Source organism: Rissa tridactyla, chromosome 12 (genome assembly GCF_028500815.1).
Source record: "Rissa tridactyla isolate bRisTri1 chromosome 12, bRisTri1.patW.cur.20221130, whole genome shotgun sequence".
NCBI lineage: Eukaryota > Metazoa > Chordata > Aves > Charadriiformes > Laridae > Rissa > Rissa tridactyla.
The window spans coordinates 5,705,252-5,722,658 of NC_071477.1; the positions used below are offsets into that span (position 1 = coordinate 5,705,252).

A 17,407-nucleotide genomic window follows, 5' to 3' on the forward strand; every position below is an offset into this window, starting at 1 on the left:
CATGGCCCAAGCAGAGGAGCCCCACCAGCCGCAGCACTCGCCCCTAGGGCGGCATGGCCACATCCCGCGGGGCGGCCACCCCAGGCCCGGTGCCAGGCTGCATTGCCACAGCGATGGCTGTAGGACATGGTGCAGGACATCCAGGCAGGGACAGGGTGTGAACGAGGAGGGGGTGGCCCCGCCAAAGCCGTCTGCCACCACCCAGCCCTCAGCGCTGCGTTCCGCGCCACCACCACTCCACCAGGCTTGGAGTCAGGGAATCGTAGAACGGTTCAGGTTGGAAAAGGCCTTGAAGACCATCGAGCCCAGTGTTAACCCAACACTGCCAAGTTACCACTGAACCACGTCCTTCAGCGCCACATCTACCCGTCTTTTAAATACCTCCATCACGACTCCACCACTTCCCTAGGCAGCCTGTTCCAATGCTTGACAACCCTTTTGGTGAAGAAATTTTTCTTAATATCCAAATCTAAACCTCCCCTGGCGCAACTTGGGGCTGTTTCCTATTGGACTTGGCCTTGTTGAATCTCAAACCATTGGCCTCAGCCCATTGATCCAGCCTGTTCAAATCCCTCTGTAGAGCCTTCTGCCCTCAGGCAGATCAACACGCCCACCCAACTTGGTGTCGTCTGCGAACTTACTGAGGGTGCTCTCAATCCCCTCACCCAGGTCCTCGATAAAGATATTAAATAGAACCGTCCCAGTACTGAGCCCGGGGAACACCACTCGTGGCCATCTGCCAACTGAATTTAACTCCGTTCTCCACAACTCTTTGGGCCTGGCCATCAGCCACTTTTTCATCCAGCAAAGCGTACACCCATCCAAGCCATGAGCAGCCAGTTTCTCCAGGAGAATGCTGTGGGAAACAGTGTCAAAGGCTTTACTAAAGTCTAGGCTCACAACATCCACAGCCTTTCCCTCATCCACTAAGCGGGTCGCCTTGTCATAGGAGGTAATCAGGTTAGTCAAGCAGGACCTGCCTTTCATAAGCCCATGCTGACTGGGTCTGATCGCCTGGTTGTCCTGTACGTGCCGTGGGATGGCACTCAAGATGATCTGCTCCATAACCTTCCCCAGCACCGAGGTCAGACTGACAGGCCTGTAGTTCCCCGCGTCCTCCTTCTGGCCCTTCTGGTGGATGGGCGCCACATTTTGCTGACCTCCAGTCAGCTGGGACCTCCCCATTTAGCCAGGACTACTGATAAATGGTTGAAAGTGGCTCGGTGAGCACTCCTGCCAGCTCCCTTGGTACCCTTGCGTGGATCCTATCTGGGCCCATAGATTTGTGTGTGTCTAAGAGGTGCAGCAGGTCGGCAATCATTTCCCCTTAGATTATGGGAGCTTTATTCTGCTCCCTGTCCCTGTCTTCCAGCTCAGAGGGCTGGTTCCCTGAGAACAACTGGCCTTACTATTAAAGACCGAGGCAAAGAAGGCATTAAGTACCCCAGCCTTTTCCTCATCCTTTGTCACTGTTTCCCCGTGCATCCAATAAAGGATGGAGTCGGGGACCTTCTGGGGAGCCAGGCATGGCTCTGCCACACTAAAGTGAAATAACGATGAAAACATGATGGTCCTTGGTGCTTTGCAATGACCACAAGGATAAAAATAACTACAACAGGGGTTTCTGGACACGTGCCCTCCCCCAGGGGGGCTCCTAGAAGCCCGTGGCTACCCCCAAGCAGTCCCCCATCAGGGAAGGTACCACAGTGACAGCACCAGCACAGCCACAACCCCAGTGCCAGCTGCCTTTATTGTCACCAGCTGCCTCCGACACAGCAGAGGCAGGAGGGGAGGGGGCCAGGGTTGGGTTGGGGGGGCCAGGGACCCACAGGTCTTAGCAGTGCTGGGTGACTCCCCAGTGAGGGACACAGGACTTGGGCCCCAGCGGTGCATCTGTCCCCAGCTGTCGTCAAGGGCAAGGCGGGCAGTGAGGAACACTGCAGCAGAACTGGCGGTCTTCAGCTCCAGCAGCAGGGCCAGGGGGAGGGAAGGGACAAAGGGGGCATTGTAGGTGCTTGAGGTCCTTCTTGTCACCTTATCTCTATCCCTGGGGCTGATAGCGAACATCTGCTCCAAGCAGCAGGAAATTCTGGGAGAAAGAAAGCAAGCGTGGGTCTGCGACAGGCCCTGGCAACCACTTTCTGTTGCAGGCTGCTGTGTTCCCAGCACCCACCACATTTCGGGGAAGGAGGATGGATGGGCACGTGTGGTTCTGCCCGCCCCGTGCCTAATTTTAGCCCTGGAAAGGCTGTGAGGACATTTCACAGCCACGCCTCGCAATAACTGTTCAGCATCCCTGTAGTGTCCCCGGGTATAAGAACTGGAGAATGATGTGGTGCTGTCCTTGGGGTGCTGAGCCCGGAGCCCCACCGCATGGACAGGAAAAGCGGGGCTCTGGTTTGCAGCTCTGCTGCTGGGATCCTGGCCGAGCGCACCCTCCTTCCCACCCTATCCCAGCACGGGTTGGGGAGCTGGCTTTCTATGCCATGCCGGCAGGCGGGGGGCTCGGGGCAGCAGGACGAGAACTGGCACCGGGGCTGGGTGCTCCCCACTCACCTGGTGAAACCGCACGAGGATATTGGAGAGCTGTATTCCCTTCGGCATTGGCAGAGGGAAACCTTGAGCTAACCTGGCTGGAAAAGACAACACACGTGGCCACATTGGGACAGGAATGGGAGCAAGAGGGAACACAGGCCGCGCAAAGCAGGCAGCCATCTCCTCCCTGCGGTGCCTTCTTGGCCTCTGTTGCTCCGGGGGTAGGCAGAGGAAATTCCTCCCAAGCTCCACTGAAGGGCTGGGGGCTGCATGTTGTGATGTGCCACCCCCACCCCAGGCCCCTGCAGCCGCCAGCCCCGCTCTGGCCCCATGTACTGGGGAGTCATAAGAAGCAGCGAGCAGGGGAGAGGGTCTGGAAAGCATTAGGATGTGCATCGTGCTCATTTTTTTCCATTGTGTTCACTGCTGGATGTGTGTCACAGCACCGAGAGGCTCCCGCTCACTGCTGCCCACGGCCTGCCTCTGCCGGGTGCTTTTACTGCTGTCTCCTGCACTCGCTGCAGGCTTTACCCACTGATCAGGCTTGGCGACAGGGATTTAATTAGTGAGCTGGGTCTGCTCGGACAGAGCGACCCGGCCAGCGACTACCCCAGCACCCCCATTCCCCCCAGCAGGTTCTCACCGTTAAGACGCGGGAGCAGGATACTGGAAGCAAAGAAGTTCATTATGGACTGCAGCGATTCCACCTGTGGAGCGGAGAGAGGGAGAAGGAAAAGAGCTTTAGTCTCCAAAAGAGCAGGTAACCAGGTACTGGAGGATAATTAGGAGAAGAAACAGAGACGAGGAGCTGGGATGGGCACGTGCTTCGCCAAAGAACAGCAGCTTTATCCTGCCACACTGGTGGGGTAGGAAGTGTAGGGATGAGAGAGTAGGCAGTCCTCTCCCAGTCTCACAGGCTGAGGCAGGAGGTGTCCATGGGGTCAATGTGGAGCTTTGGTGCAGCCCCAGGTCCTGTGTTGGGGGACAGAGGGGAATGGTGGGGGCTCTGTTATGGGCAAGGATAACTTACCTGGAAAGTGCCAACATCTGAATGCTTCACAGAAAGCTTCATCCTGCGCAGAGACAGAAGTGGTGCTGTAAAGGCTGTCTGAATGGAGGGAGCCATTCCCACTCTGGTGACACCTGTCAATGGCTGTGTGGTTCCTGCTTTCTCCAGCCCCAACTCATCCCCTCTGCAATGAGTCCCTATGCCCGGGACCTCCCCACCTGACCTCTGTCCCTGGGAGCCCAGCAAAAAAGCACACCCCCAGCCACCCCTCCTGCACCACTCCCCTCCTTACCTGCCCACGTTCAGGCTCCCAACTATGTGGCCAGATTTCACGTTAATGACGGCAGACACGTTGCCTGTCTGGGGAGAGAGCACAGAGCTCTGGCAGTGCTCAACCCACCTCACCCCAAACCAGACACCCAAGGGAACAGCTCTGACCAGCCGAAACTCAGGGGGACTGCTGCCCATCCAGGGGCATGTTTACACGCAGTGTTAAATCTGACATTTGTCAGCTTGAATGTGTTTCTTTTGGGGACATCTCCACTGCACTAGGACTGGGCTGGTTTTGGATGGCATCTGACAACGCTCCTGGCAGGATTTTGGCAGCAATGGCTCAGCAATGCTGAACGCAGCGGGAGGATCGTGCACAGCTCAAACTCCCATCTTTGCCCTGCTGAGATGCAGGGGAGAGCTCACCAACCGCCTTGTGTCAGCCAGAGCTGTGGCTGCACCGGGAGCTGCCCAGCCAGGACCAGAGTCACCACTGCAGGCTGTGCCCAAACTCACCAGGCTGAGGAGGAAGAGAGGAGCCAGGCTGGAGTTGGGAAGGATGGCGTAAGCCTGGATATCCACGACGGGCTTGAGGGAGAGCCCTCCTGGTCCAATGTTCAGGAACGGGGCAGAAGGGGTGGACAGCCTGAACTTCATCCGCATGTCTGGGTACATCTCCTCTAGCTGCAGAGGAGCAGGGAGAGGGTAGGGGCAGTGGCACAAACCCCCGTTCCTGGGGACACCACCTCGCACAGAGCAAACCCCCAGCTGTGCACGGCAGGAGCTCGGGGGAGGGAGGGCTGGAGCACTCACCTGGGGTACGAAGGCTGAGAAGGTGGTGGTGTCCAAGCGGAAGTCAACACCATTCGAGATCTGTGGCGGGAAGACAGTCACACTGGGACAATGTGACATGGCCAAGCCCATGGTGATATCAGCCTTTCTGTCCCCACACGCTGCTGTGCCCGACGGTCCCAGCCCCATCCTGCAGCCCCCAGCTCTCAGCCTCTGGGCAGCTCGTCGAGGGAGCCCTCCGAGACCACAGGCTGCTGCTGGAGCTCCTCTGCCAACAGAACCCATTGCCTGGAGACACAGGGACAGCCCCTGTCCCACCTGCGCTGCTCACCATGGAGTCCGTGATTTCGAAAACCAGCGCTCCAGCTGCGTGGTAGGCAAAGCCAGCTGTGTTGAAGAAATAGCTGGAGGCGCCAAAGTAAACCATGCGGTCGTGATCCGGGGGCAAGGCCAGCGCCAGCGGAGGGAAGGGGACGGCAGAGCGGTGGGCCAGGGAGAAGAATTCGCCCTGGGAGGAGGGAGAGAGGTGAAACAGGGGAAGAGAGGGTGGTGGGACTCAGCCGCTGACACAGGCTGGCAAACAGCGTTTGCAGGAGGTACCTAAACCTGGTTCCCCACCCGCCTGCAGCAATGGCATCAGCCAACTCAAGCGTTCCCAGGGAAGACTCTCACCTTCAGTGCCACATCCAGGGACTGTGCAGTAGCAGTTGGGGGTGCCACCAAGGAGTAATCAACCCCAGCAATTGCATCTATCCTGGCTGTGACTGTAAAACACGGGACAAATGGATGAGTGAGAGGGACGTGGCACAGGAAAGCAGGGAGGAGATGGCCTCCACCGACATCCAGGCAGTGCCGTGCCTGGGCTTCCCGGTGCAACCGCTCAGTACGAGCTTCACGTGTGCTTGCTTCTGTTGGAAGTCAAAAATCACATTTCCCTCCTGACTGTGTCTCAGCCATGCGGACTAACTCCTTGGCACGAGGAATGGTCTGGTTCCCCTGGCTAAGGCAGCCCGTGCCCCCGCCAGCTCCGGGGCACAGCTCATTGGAGGCTGCGTGCAGATGAGCAGTCTCTGCAGCCAGACAGTGCGCAAAGTGACAAGTCTCTGCTGATGTGGTGTTCCCCAGCTCCCAGCTTGGGTGCGGAAATAGAAGGAAATGGGGAGTGGACACAAGGTAAACCCCTGCCCTCATGGCTGAGAAATGCTAGGAAGAAATGCTCCTAAAAAGACTGTGCAGTGCCCGTCTTGTACCTGGCAGGGTCTGGACGTAAGGCTGGAGCTTGCTGTGCACAGACTTGACCACGATATCACAGACCTGCGAGAGAGAAATGCAGCGAAGCTGAGCGCAGGCAGCTCTGCCGGTGGTGGCAAGTCCAGATCCCCCAGGTCAAGGCCTCAGCCGCGCTGTCTGCTTTGCTGCCTGGTGCCATTCTTCTACCTTGCAAAAGCCTGCTTAAATAAAAGAGCACACACCGTTTTTCACTGCTCATGCGGCAGCATATTAATTAAGTGTCCAAGATACAAGCAGGGTTTACCACAGTATCATTTAGGTTGGAAAAGACCCATAACATCATCGAGTCCAACTGTAAACCTAACACTGCCAAGTCCACCACTAAACCATGTCCCTAAGTGCCACATCTAGAGGTTTACACCTGCAAACTCCTGCTTGCAGCAAGCTCCCCACCCGCAGTGCAGCTCCATGGAGGCCCTTGGAAGCAATCTCACTTGTGCCCTTAGACTTTCCCTATGGCCCGTGAGTGAATTGTGCTGAGCAGCCAAGTCTTGGCTGAAACAGAGCAACTGAAAGAGGTAACCCACCCCCGCAGGGGCAGGACCACTAATTGCACCCACAAAGCAGAGCTAACCTGAGTTCCTAAAGCTCGGTGCTGCCAGGGTAGAAGAGCAAATCCCTCTGCTGCTGTCATCCATGGGTGAAACCCCAGCATTAGTGGGAGATTTAATTGTGGGCTAAACACCGGCCCTGGAAATATACTGCAGGACACAGCCCTGCAGACAGCTGAGATGATCTGCACAAGCTCTCTTCTAATGCTTTCCCCATAATGGCACAGAAAACGCCAGGTAGGATCAGGCCATCATCTGTTCAACCGGGCATCCGGCCTGCAGCAGCTGATGGTGAGATGCAGAGCTCTGGAGGAGCAGTGACCACTGACAGCAATGCAGCCCCTGCCGTGCTGCGCCAGGGAGGAAGAGGAGGGACAGAGCCTTGGGCACGGCCTTATTGACAGAGAGTTGCTGCTCTTCCCTGTGCCCAGAGAGCATTCGTTCCTGGAACTGGGGGCACAAGGACTACACAAGTGCATGCAGCAAGAGTAGGAGGCAGACACGGGCTGCCCCAGGGCACAGCCGATTCCAGCCCCTGCCCTCTCCTGCCCATCGCCCCTCGCACCACCTCGCACATGGAGAAAGGCACTGAGAAATGTGTGTGGGGCAAAGGGGGATCAGGGGAGGTGCAGACGCCAGCACAGCTCCCCTCCGAGTCCTAGAGCTGCCCTCCTTCCAGGAGGAAAAACTGCAGTAAAGGCCTTTGAGCCCCAGCTTTGCCCTGCTGCCAGTCCATCTGCTGCCACAGCTCCTGCAGCCTTGGAAGAGTTGCTTCGTGGCATCGGGAATAGCGCCTGGGCAGGATGGGATCTGCTGCGGGAGTGGGATTTGCCTGTTCTCCAGCTGCCTCCTTCCTGAGCAAGGTTCACATCCAGGGAGGCTGTAACTCCTGCCAGTTAGCCTTGTAGTAATTATTGCTAACAGCTTGTTTCCATGTCTTGTTGCAGGTCTCCTGCACGTCCCCTTTTGTACCGTGTGGACGGTACCGGGGCCTCCCTGATGCACCCCGTTAAAACAGACGTCAAGGGTCTGAAACCCAGAAATAACAATCTCTTCCCCAGCGATCCCCAAAGCATACAGGAGCGCGGCCGTTCAAAGGACAGCTCTGGTCAGGTTTCCTCTGTTACACTGAGTTTGGCCGAGGCAGAAGATCTAATTAACTGACCACATGGAAAGAGAAGCCTTTGGAAGCCTTTGTTAATTAGGAGCCAGTTATGCTGGGCTGTGGCAAAGGCTGCAGTTTTCCAATTCAGCCGGAGCCACACGATGCTACGCAGACTGCAGTTAGCGATGCCCATTCCTCCAGCTTTCACCAAACTGGCAACACACCCGTGTGCTCTGGCTCTAGTTACATCCCTGCGTGTGCTCTGATCCTTCTAGCACCTCAGCGACACGTGAGGGCTAAGGACCTCCAGAAAAACCTGGTGCTCTGCCCTCCTTCACTCACATACCTTGCCCTCCAAGATCTTCCGGAATTTGGACTCAATAGCCTTATGGAAGAGGTTGTAAAGCCATCTGCAGAGAAAAACAGAGAGGAGTCGTCCTTTAGCTCAGAGGCTGCTGCAGAAGTATTTGTCCAGGAAAGGGAGACACTAGAGATGAGGCACATTTGGGAACATCATTCCCATCCCCATTTGGCATCTAGCTTTGCCTCAGGGCTTACAGTTGCAAACAGACCTGCTTGTAAACCACCTGCACGCCAGTCTACTGACTGCCTTAAATCTCCTTAAACGTGTAGCCACAGCGGGAGACATTTGGCCAGATTTAAGTTCATTCAGTTGCGCATCTGGATGAGAAGCGCATCGCAAGAGTCCAGAGACAGCTCGGCAGTGGTGTGCCAGTGCAGGCAGTACAGGGGCAGAAGGGGCAGCCTCCAGGGGACTGCAGATGTGCCAGATTCCTTGCACCAGGGCCTGGAAACCACCTTCCCATGGCGGATGGGCTACACACAGAGTATTTCTAAGCCTGGACGGTGAATTTACGTACCCCAACCTGCCCGAAAAGCGTACTCGGACGTTGGAGATGCGGGTGCTGCAGTAAGGGGTGCCAATGGTGGGTTTCCCAGAGGCGTCGTTGCCCAGCTTCAGGTTGATATTGACATAGATGTTCTCCACCCTCACGTCAAATGAACCATGGTCCCGGCTGCAGGGAAAGGAGGACAAGAAAGGACGTTTCTTACCGGTGAGTCATGGCGAAGGCACCCTGAATCAGCCAGAGCTTTGGGACAGATCTATCTAGCTCAGGTTCTCCCTTGTAGTGAGCACTCAGAGGAGACCGAGAAGGCTTTTAAACTCAGGGAAACCCACTTTCATTGGAACATAAACTAGGAGAGGTAACCTTTAAAGGGAGACCTGGCTGGGCTCCCCCAGGGCGAGGGGCTCCCAGACATACTTTGGGAATACAGTGGCTGCAGCCAGGCTGCGGGAAAGATAAGTTGGCACATCTGGAGAGAGCAAAGCAACAGCTGCCCAAACACAAGGGAGAGGGAGAGGAGAAAAAACCTGTCCAGACCCAGAGAGGGAGATGCAGAACAGAGAACCCGATGGGGAAGGGGAGAGTGAGGCACTTACATGAAGAGTAATTTCACCCGCCAGTTCCCGTTCACCTTGGCGTAGGCGTTGGAGATGGACACCTGCAGGCCAACGTTGGGGACCAGAGAAATCTGCGAGTGTGGCAATTGGAAACCACTAAGGTCCAATCTAAAAATAAATAAATAAAAAATAAGAGAAAAGGGTCTTGAGAAGGTGTGCCTCACTCCTGGGCACATGGCTGAATAGGGATGGAGGAGCAGGGCCACCACGCCAGCTGCATCCCCACCTCCTGACCCACCACAGCAAGACAATGCCTGGCAGGGAAGTGCAGAGCAAAGCTGCGCCTTTAGGAATATGGCAAAGCAGGAGCGTCTCTGCCTGCACCAAGGACAGAGCCAACATCTCTGGAAGCCTTGGAGGGGACAGGATGGTCCTCTGTGGCTCCCCATCATCCCCCCCCACTCCTGCCCCTTGCATGGGTTTGAGGGGGCAGCAAGCTGCTCCTGAACACTCTCAGGGCTCACCTGGAGATCTCATATCGCACCTTCCCCAAGACCTTGATGCGAGAGTCACCCGAGAAGTCCGGCAGCTTCAACTGGGCCAGCTCCTTCTCCAAGACTGCAATCCCCTGCTGATGGGCTGCAGGGGCAGAGGGAAAGTGTCACCATCACATGCTTCCTACAGGAGCAGGGAGCTGTGCACCAGGAGCACAGAAAGGGTTAAAGGAAAAACCCAGGCAATGCCCTGGCTGCTTTCCACCTCCCAGGCTATCTTTTAAGCCAATCTCAGAGCACAGAGCCCTCTGAGCACACTGGCAACTGCCTGAAGGCTGCCTGATGTCTTCACAATTGCAATTGCCAGAGGAAGGTGGTGGCCAGCTGGTATGGAAAGTGGGGAGAGGTCCTAGGCCCTGCTCTCCAGGCTGGGCACTGTGAGAAGTGTGCGGGAGGTCCCAGGCACTGTGCCATCCCATGCCCAGCACCCTCAGGCAAAGCTGGATGGAGCCCACATCCCAGGCAGCAGCACAGCGTCAGTGGGTGCTGCATCCCTGCATCCATCTGGGAAGGGGAGTCACGTCCTCCTCTCCCGCACGGCTGGCAGAGCTGACGGGTAAATGAGCTGTTTCTCACACAGTGTATTTCAATCCATAACAGGGCTCCGCTGGAGCCAGGGCTCTGCCTGCCTCAATAAAACCAGCGCGGGGCCCATCCATCTCCGTCAATGTCCCCCCTGCAGCTCCCCACCTCCTCTCTCCTCCGCCGCTCACTCCTGTGGGGCTCACGGCTCGGCTGCCCAGACACGAGCCACAGGAGCGGGACCCTCCCGCCCCACGCCTCCCCCGACGCCACTGGGACACAGCCCCCCCGGGACCGCGCAGGGCTGAGCCCTTTGCAGGGGCTCCATGAAGGTGGCGGTGGAGGCAGACAAGTGCATCAGCAGGAAGCCCTGGGCGATGGTGCATTCAGCACCCTCGGCCAAGGATCCCCCCAGACCCCTCACACTCCATACGAGTGCCCAGCTCCACAGCTCAACCACAAGCACACCTGCGTGAAGAGAAAAGAGAAGCTGAACCCACCATAGTCCAAGCCTGCCTGGGTGATCCTCACCACGAAGCCGGGGTTGGTGGCCCCAGCGAGTGTCAGGAACAAAATCAGCGCCCCGCAAGCCACTGTCAGGCTCTGTGCTCCCATTCTGTCTTCTCTGTGGCACTGCTGCCAGGCTCCCCCTGCCCACACCACCTTTATATCCATGCCAAAACAGGATCTGCGGGTGAGGGAGGTGTGCAGAGCAGCTGCCACAGCCCACACGGGGCATCCCCTGCAGCCCCAGCGCTTCCTCCTCGGCCACTGCCCCAATCCTTTGCACTTGCGGTACCTGTGCCTACCACATGTCACAGCACACCTGCACCCAGTGGCACACGCGGTGCCTCACCTCACAGGCAGGGAAGGGACAGCAAAAACCAGGAGGTGACAGCTCAGTTTGCAGTTCTACATTGGCTGCAAACAGTCCCTGCCTGCAGCAGAGGCAGGTGCTTGTTGAAGCAGACCCGCTGCGGGCAAGGGTTTGGGAATTTATGGTTCCTCACCCCATGTGAGCAGACCCCAGAAACCCCCACAACCAGCAGGGCTGGTGAAGGGCCACCTGCCTGGGCTGGGCGGCCACAGCAGGGCACCGGGAGTGACTAAATCAGCAAGGTGCCCTGTGCCTCCAGCCCCAGGCATGGGGCTCCATCACAGAGCAGGCACGCACAGGAGACGTCCAGCACATCAGGAACGAACACCAAAGGCAAAACTTTAGGGGCCCTCACGTGTCACAGCTCTTGGGCTCAGGATGGCTGGAGCTGGGTGCGGGAGCTGGGTGCAGGCAGGGGCAAAGGGGGAGCAGCCCCACAGCCCCCAGCCAGGAGAGCAGGGCCAGACCCTGCCCAGGCTTCTGGCAGCAATAATCACAGAAACATGGTGGCAGTGTTGGAATGGAAGGATACAAGCTCTTCAGGAAGGACAGCAGAAGATGATCAGAGGGCTGGAGCACGTCTGCTATGAGGACAGGCTGAGAGAGTTGGGGTTGTTCAGCCTGGAGGAGAGAAGGCTCCAAGGAGACCTTATAGCAGCCTTCCAGTCCCTAAAGGGGGACTACAGGAAGGATGGGGAGGGACTCTGGATCAGGGAGCGTTATGATAGGACATGGGGTAATGGTTTCAAACTGAAGGAGGGTAGATTTAGGTTGGATACCAGGAAGAAATTCTTCGCTGTGAGGGTGGTGAGCCCCTGGCCCAGGTTGCCCAGAGAAGCTGTGGCTGCCCTATCCCTGAAGGTGTTCAAGGCCAGGCTGGACGGGGCTTAGAGCAACCTAGTCTGGTGGGAGGTGTCCCTGCCCAGGGCAGGGGGTTGGAACTGAATGATCTTTAAGGGCCGTTCCAACCCAAACGATTCTGTGAATCCTTGGAGCCTCCCCCCCCCCGAGCCCTGCCCATCCCCCAACCCCATGCACAGAGGTGAGGGAAGAAGAAATGATTTAAGTTACTTTCATTTCCCGTTGGGCAAGTGTCAGGACCCGGCACAGGAAACCCACTGTAGCTGATGCAGGCAGATCTCATGCTGGATCCAGGGAAGTCCTGCTTGCCAGAGGACACATCCCTCCATCGGGCACTTGTGAAATGCAGCTATTGCTCAAGCACAGCCCGTGGCCGTGCCCTGCGGGGCTGTGACCACAGGAGGCCCCAAGGGACAGGGCGACCAGAGCCTGGGTGTCTGTGCTGGAGGACCTGACACGTGAGAGATCGGGGCTAGGGCTCTTGGATCCACTCTGCCTTTCTTCCCCCACGTTTCAGATGCTGGCATGTGCAGGCTGCCTGGCAGACACACAGCAAACACCCACCAGACTGGCATGCATGGCTACATCTTTGAAGAGCGGCACCACAGTTGTTGTCTGCTCTCGGACCCAGGGCAGGAAAACAAAGACACAGCAACCCAGCAGGTCTGATGCTGATGGTGCCTGCCAGAGTGGGACAAACGGCCCAGGGAAGAGCCGTGTCCCACAGGCACCCAGACAGCATCCGTGGCCTGTGATGCTCCCACCAGTGCTGGCCCCAATCCATCCCTGAGGTCCAGGAGCCCACGGGCAGAGCTTATTTTCCCCAGAGAGAAGAAGCCAAGAGCGGAGGAGAAGGTTAAAACGCCAAATCCACATTTGCAGCCCCGTGGTGCCACAACCTTGCCACTGCCTGTTGCCAGCGTTTTGATGGATCTTGCTTGGTGCGGAGGAGAAGCTCCCCAAACCCACACCTCCATGACACCATATCTCAGCAGGGCGGTTTCAAAACAATATTTAAGACATTCAGGATGAGCATTGAGGAACCAGAACCTCTTCCATGAGGAGAAATGAAATTATATAAGGAGCAGCACAGAGAGGAAGTAAAACCAGAAAGTCTTCCTTCTGGGTTTGAGCAAATTTTAAAGTTGAACTCAAAAAATCCTTCAAACAGCACAAACCCTGACCAAACACTCCTGTGTTTGGCAAGGAACGGTAGAAACCACATCTAAAGCCCAACACCGCGGGCTGTTCCTGGTAGTGCTTCCTGCGAGGGATGACAGCAGGTAGTTGAGTGTGAAATCCTGCCCTGAGCCTTCGGAGGGGAAAGGCTTCATCTCACAGGTTGCTGCTGGGGAAGGACTGGTCCCCCCCAAGGCTGCCAGAGCTGGGCTGTGGTTTGCTGGGCTGTATGTGCAGGAAAGGGCCACCGTCAGGTGGGAGCCAAGAGGCTGAGAAGGCAGGGAGCTGCAGCAGGTCCATCTCCTCTGCTGCCAGCTGTCCCTTACCCAGGGCTGTGGGTCAGGACACCCTCCCTGCTGTCCCCAGGCCAGGGCTTCCTCTGGGCCCACACGCTCCTCAGCACGTGCAGGTAGTTTCTGATCCTGCCCACAGGTCTTTCTGCATCCCTCATGTGTTGCAATGCCCCAAACCACACTGCAATCGCATGCTGGGGCTCCCTGGGGGGACCTCAGGGGTTGAGCTGTGGCTCTGTTCCATTCCCAGCAGCCACCAGCTTGGACCCGCTGGGCTTGCGGCCACAACAAGCCCTTCCCTGGGTGAGCAGCCAGCAAGGACTGGGTATATCCCAGCTGTCCCCAGGACAGCCTTTGGCAGACGCCGGGCAGCGCGGCAGGTGTTATTGATCCTTGGGCTGTGAGCAAGGACATCCGGACATGTTTGCCTTCTGCAAGAAAATCCGGCCACATCGGTTTGCCACAGTGCCACAACCGTCCCAGGAATTCCCCAGGGCCCGGGCATCACATGCTGGTGCCAGAGGCATCGCTGCTGCCGCTCGTTTGGCTCCCAGCCACATTGAGCCCCTTCCCAGGCAAGGACCCGATAGGGGCCGGATTCACCCCAGCCTTTGGCAGATGTAGGGCAGCGCGGCAGGCGTTATTGATCCTTGTGCTGCGAGCTGGACGTGCTTGCCTTCTGCAAGGAAATATGGCCACATCTGTTTGGATCCACTGGGCTTGTTGCCACAACGAGCCCCTTCCTGGGTGAGCAGCCAGCAAGGACAGGGTGCATCCCAGCTGTCCCCAGGACAGACTTTGGCAGGTGCAGGGCAGCGCGGCAGGCGCGATTGATTCTTGGGCTGCAAGCAAAGGACACTCGGACATGTTTGCCTTCTGCAAAGAAATCCGGCCACATCTGTTTCCCCGCGGTGCCACAACCACCCTGGGGATTCCCCAGGGTCCGGGCAGCGTGCGCGCTGGTGCCAGAGGCATCGCTGCTGCTGCTGGTTTGGCTCCCGCTTGCAGCTGCGGGGCAGAGCTGTGACCGGCAAACACCCTGCTGGGGAAATGCAGGGGAAAACCCAGGTACTTGACAAGAAAAGTGAGAGCAACCCAGCTGGTCTTGGGGGGGGGGGGGGGGGACAGGGCGGAAATTGGAAAACAGAAGTCCGCAGCCAAAACCAGAACCTCTTTCTCTCCACTTCCAGCCAGGTCAAGTTCGCTGCCACCAACAGGACAGGGCTCTGAGCAGGCACGGCCACCATGGTTGTCCCCAGACCCGCAGGGACTTCACCCAGATGTTGGTGAAATACTGCCAGCACCCAGGTGCAGGGGAGCTGTGGCTCGTGCCCGCTCCCACGTGTGCAGGACCACTGCCAGCCTGACACTGCCCACTGTCACCTGCAAGTCCCTGACAACCTTTGATCCTCCAGCATCTAAAAATACAGCTGGGGGACGCGCAGGGGCTTCTCTGCTGTTGTTTTCCCAGCTGCAGGATCAGTGTGACCCAGCCCCAGCTGTTCCTGGAGCCCGGAGGACTCTCCGCCAGCACGGGGTCGCTGCTGACGCCAGCCCTGACCGCTGCATCAAAAACAGGCGACTGGGAACACCCGGGGACCCGAGAGCTAAAAAAGCAGGAGCCCTGTGGGACACGGTGAGCAGCTGCACCCGGCAGACAAGGACCCTGGGTGCAGGGACACAGCCACAAGCAACGAGGCTCCCAGCAGGAGCTGGTGTCATGTGTCCTGGTGACATCCTGGGGGTCCCCCAGGGACCAGCGCTGCAGCCAGGGCGTCTTCTCCACCCGCTGAGGGCTGCCATCGCCGCCAGACAGGCAGGCTCCTCTCGCAGCACACCAGCTTGTGACATGAGGTCTGTGAGCCTCATGGGAGACAAAAGGGGACGCAGAGAGCCGAGGGGGATGATTTTGCAGAAAAGTAAAAATAAAAATGCAGGAATGGTGACCTCAGGCAGAGCCCGGGGGGGATCTGAATGGTGGCTCTGTGCCGGCTGAGGGGCAGGGCAGGAGGCCACATGCAGCCTGTCCCAGCAGCTGCTCGGGACAAACAGGACATGGAGAAAGAGAGCAAAAGAGAGGAGGGTGAGCTCATGGGGTCAGGGGCCCTGGGGTGGCAGGGGCACCCAGGAGGCTCCCAGGAGCTCTGCCTTTTGCTGGGCAGGCTTGGTCCCCAGCACCTCCACTCCCACCTCCAAGCCTTGCCATCTCAGGGCGGTAGGAGGGCGCGGGGAGCTGCTTTGGGGTGCTACAGGGTTGTAGGGCTGGATGCCACCACGCTGGGTACATTCGCAGGGTGGGCTAGTTTAGCACAGCTGATAAGAGCACCCCAGGACCCAGGCTGGGAGCTACTGCCCTCGGGCACTCCACAGTGCCAGGGTGGTGGGGGGCCACTGGGCTTGGCTTCATGTCCTTCCCCTCCTGCTCACCAGTGCCACAGAGGGATCCTACCTGCTGGTGTGGGACCTGGTCAGCCATGCTGCCTCCCTCCTCTCCCGGCCCCGGTGCCTTTCAGAAGGCGTATGAGCCAAAGTAAGTTCTTGGGCTCATTTCCGAGGTAACCAGGCAATTAAAGAAGGTCAGAGCATGAGCTCATGGTCTCCTTGCACTCAGTGAAACTATAAAAAGGCTGAAGCAGAGCATGTGAACTAGTGCAATTAAAGGAGCAATTGGCCACTGGTGGGGAAGGGAGGAGCTGGCCCAGCGTGCCCCAATTTGCATGAGGGCTCCTGGGCAGATGGCTTGGGCTGGGTTTGAGCTGAGGGACAGCCCTGCACGGAGCTGTGGTGGTTCCAGTGGGTCTGAAGTCATGCGATGGGCTGCAGCCGAGCACTCCAGCCCCGCTCCCCACAGCCCAACCTCTGCCCACCCTGCACAACCACCGGTGCCGGAGCCCTTGCAGCACTCGTGATCTGTACTGGTGACGAAAGGGCTCTTGCTAGCTCCCAAGGAAATGGGAAGCGAACGCAAAGCCCTCCCTGGCGCCGTCCTCCCTCCAAACAAGCCAGCAGCCCAGCTGTACCTCCTCCCGTCTCGGCTTGTTTTCACAGCGTGTCCTTTGGCCGCTCGCTAACCCCTGGCCGAATGTTCATTATCCAGACTGCCCCGGCGGCTTGCAGCCCACGCTGTGGCCAGCCCACCCGTCCCTGGTCCTGTCCCATGTCCCAGCCCTAGTCCCGTCCTTGAGCCCGTGCCCATGAACATGACGGTGAACATGATTTCAGCCTGAGCAGGGAGCAGAGGGTCTGGGAGCGCTGGACACCGTGCCCAGGGATTGAAGAGCCGTGCTGAGCAGCAGCAGTTTGCGTTAGGATAGACCAAATCTGTGGCTTTGGCTCTCACGCTGATTGTTTTTGTATGACTTTTGGTTGTTAACTCACACAGTTCAGCCTTCAAGGAGGTACTTTCCATCGCTGAAACATCCCAAGAGCCATAAGAGACACTTTTCTTTTAGGCCAATTCAGAAACGAGAACTCGGAGCCGCGCTCAGTGCTCTGTTCCGAATACAAACCAGCCCTGACAGGGCCTGTGTTTGTTTAAAAACAGGGAAGCCACCACCGATGCTGCGTGCCTGCATGTGTGCACACACGCAGCTTTGCCTTTTCCCGCTGCCGTGAAGGATCCCCCGAGCCGGGAGCGGGGGCTGCTCCGGGGGCCGGGGGGCGGTGGAACGACCCTGCCCGGCACCGTGCCGGGGAGGGGTGGGGGGAGTCCGGGCAGGACCCACCGGGTTTTTTTTAATCCGGAGGTTTTGAACACACCCACCGCCATACACACACTCTCCCCCCCCGGCCCCCAACTCCAGGGGACGGAGCCGGCGCCGCGACTCCCCCCCGCCTCCCCGCCGCTTCGGGGCACCGGGCAGGGAGCACGGGGGGAGCTCCCCGGGAGGAGCCGCCGCCGCGGGAACACACGGCGGCTGCTCGCCCCGACCCCCCCGTTCCGTTCTGTTCCGTCCCGTTCCGTCCCGACCCCCCCGTTCCGTCCCGGCGGCTCTCGCAGCCACGGGAGCGGAGCCGGGCGCTGCCCGAGCCGCCCCCCGCCAGCCCCCTCCCCCGGCCCGCCCCGCCGCGCTCGCTCTTTCTTCGCCTTTTCTTTCTTTTTCCTTTTTTTTTCTTTTCCTTTTTTTTTTTTTCTCCCCAGAA

At 58.2% G+C, this 17,407-nt stretch overlaps 1 protein-coding gene across 1 annotated transcript; it reads right to left on the minus strand.

The window, feature by feature from the left end:
- Positions 1 to 2,020: 2,020 nt before the first annotated feature.
- LOC128916759 (bactericidal permeability-increasing protein-like) lies at positions 2,021 to 10,793 on the minus strand. Its single transcript, XM_054218777.1, is given in 16 exon segments — positions 2,021 to 2,089; positions 2,557 to 2,633; positions 3,179 to 3,242; positions 3,566 to 3,608; positions 3,837 to 3,904; positions 4,331 to 4,498; positions 4,628 to 4,687; positions 4,938 to 5,114; positions 5,279 to 5,370; positions 5,857 to 5,920; positions 7,899 to 7,962; positions 8,434 to 8,589; positions 9,018 to 9,146; positions 9,503 to 9,617; positions 10,555 to 10,691; positions 10,693 to 10,793. Coding segments are annotated over 16 exon segments (1,563 nt in total). The 3' UTR covers positions 2,021 to 2,041.
- Positions 10,794 to 17,407: the final 6,614 nt, after the last annotated feature.